Raw genomic sequence first — 2379 nt, 5'->3', positions numbered from 1 at the left:
TTTGAGAGATATAGACCTACTGGAACATGTCTGAGAGATATAGACCTACTGGAACATGTTTGAGAGATATAGACCTACTGGAACATGTTTGAGAGATATAGACCTACTGGAACATGTCTGAGAGATATAGACCTACTGGAACATGTTTGAGAGATATAGACCTACTGGAACATGTTTGAGAGATATAGACCTACTGGAACATGTTTGAGAGATGTAGACCTACTGGAACATGTTTGAGAGATATAGACCTACTAGAACATGTTTGCTGCCTTGAGCACGAACCCGCTGCATCAATAACATGTTAAGAGGCTCGTGCGTCTTTGTTCAAGCAACTGTTGTGTGTTAACTGCGTAAAATAGCAGCAAAACATTTGCGCAGAGGCCCTGTGCACATTTCAGTTCACATACCGTGGTCTGGGACGCAGAGGCGGTCGCGTGGTCCGCCCCAGGGCGCTCTTCAGGTGGCGGGAGCAGAGAGGGAACCGGCGGTGCACCTGCTCCAAGAGTTCCTCTTTGCGTAAACCGTACACGATCGGCGCGACGCACTGCGCCAAGCTAAAGAACGCGAAGTTTAGCACCGCCGACAGCTCTTTGGTCCCCGGCTGAAGATGCTTCCGTTCCTGAAGAACCGTTAGCACAAAGTTCACAAAGTTTGGTAGTATGTATACGGCGAGTTGGGTACCGTGCAAAGCGATAGTCCTGCGGCCGACTCGGTTTCTTTGATCCAGAACTCCCAACCGCCGCCCCTCTTGCAATATCCTCACATAAGTGTACAAAATGAGCCCCGTGCAGGCAGAGATCAACACTATTTTATGCGGCACGCCTTTCTTCAGCTGCTCGCGGTGTGGCCCCTGCGCGCTCGTCTGGGGGAGCAGACTCAGGGGGATGAGCAGCGCGAGAGCGAGCCAGGGATACCGGCCACCACAAGAACCCAAATGAACCTCATCGAGTGACAGACGGCAAAATAATGATCCAGCGCCATCACCGCGAGCGTGATCAGGATGTTCGAGGCGCTCGTGATTAACACAGTGACCATGAACACGCGCGTGGGTCTGGAGGTAGAACCCGCTGGACGTCCCGAGGTGCACCAGCGAGGAACCCAGCAGGTAGAACACGAGCACGAAGCGCGCGCGGGTCCGCAGCTGCTCCTCGCGCACTATGGTCCAACTGATTACGAAGTTGAAAAACGCCAATATCGAGAAGGATATGGTGGACACACAAACGCGCACAGAAGTGAAGTCGTTTGTCTCCGTCGCCTCAGTCACGTTCGACATATTCCTGCTGCTGTTGTCTTAGAGGTCCTCGGAGGGCATCATACCCTTATTCACCCGCAGACAAGTAGGCCTGAACTGAGGGATGCTCTACTAATGCAGCTCATCTCATCAATGTTTACGCACTCAAGGAGTCTCACAGACAGATGAGTCTCCGGCCCGCGCTCTGAACGTGTCTGACGGCCCGAAGCATCGAGCAGACAGACTAACCCTAACAGACTCCCTCATGAGGAAATGCTTTGTGTTTTTTTTTACCTCTGCGACAGCGCAGGGCGAGAGTTAATGTTTTCAGTCGCGTGCGTATCAGGATTATGCAAAAACGACCAGACCGATTTTCATGAAACTCGGTGGAGATGTGAAGCATGAGCTCTGAATAGCTCTAACCCTTCATGGTTTAACAGAGTGAAGCTTAGCCACTTTTGCCATCGTGGTCTCCTTTTTGGGTTCTCAAAACCTGTGATGTCATGCTGAAACTCGAACTTCTCTACCATCCCTATTTTTTACAGTAGCCTACTTAAAAAAGCAAAAACGTAGGCCTAAATAAAAAATACATTAAAGGATGTTGCTTTTTTACTGCTATTGATTCAATTTTTGAATAAAAATTACTCTTAAAATACAGAATTTTACTTTATCAAACTACCTATTCGTATCATAACTTTACAGATATTTACTTTCACTATAGAGACAAATTACTTCTTAACAGAAATTGTTGTTAATAAATGATGAAAAACTGTGAAAGCAAAGATAAAACAAGTATATAAAACAAGATAGTCTGCTAGTTAACCTAAATTGACCATTTATTTACATTGATAAACAGTAAAAGGACATATATTTTGATGGCCTTAAAAAGTGAATTATGCACTTTAACTAATCAGGCTGGCTGTGCCAGGCCTTCCTTCTCCACCCTCTTTAAATAAATAGTAAACTCCAGCTTTTGTTAGATCAAACAAATGACATCTTATTCAAATAACGTGGATAACGTAATCCTCACCTCTTTCTCCAACAGTAAATACATTTGAACCGGTCCCCAGCGCACAGCTGGAACTGAACTGAACTGCTCCCGACTAGCTGCTCTCCACACGTCTCTATCTCTATCTCTAACCCTAACC

At 46.6% G+C, this 2379-nt stretch overlaps 1 protein-coding gene across 1 annotated transcript; it reads right to left on the bottom strand.

Annotated features, from left to right (window-relative positions):
- Positions 1 to 394: 394 nt before the first annotated feature.
- LOC311329509 (uncharacterized protein) lies at positions 395 to 1273 on the bottom strand (the record flags this gene model as incomplete). The annotated part of the gene is given in 3 exon segments (XM_084463349.1): positions 395 to 934; positions 937 to 1042; positions 1044 to 1273. Coding segments are annotated over 3 exon segments (876 nt in total).
- Positions 1274 to 2379: the final 1106 nt, after the last annotated feature.

This window comes from Borostomias antarcticus (genome assembly GCF_949987555.1).
Source record: "Borostomias antarcticus genome assembly, contig: scaffold_121, whole genome shotgun sequence".
Taxonomy (NCBI): Eukaryota; Metazoa; Chordata; class Actinopteri; order Stomiiformes; family Stomiidae; genus Borostomias; species Borostomias antarcticus.
The sequence above is the reverse complement of the archived record's forward strand: the minus strand, read 5'-3'. Positions and strand labels throughout refer to the sequence as shown.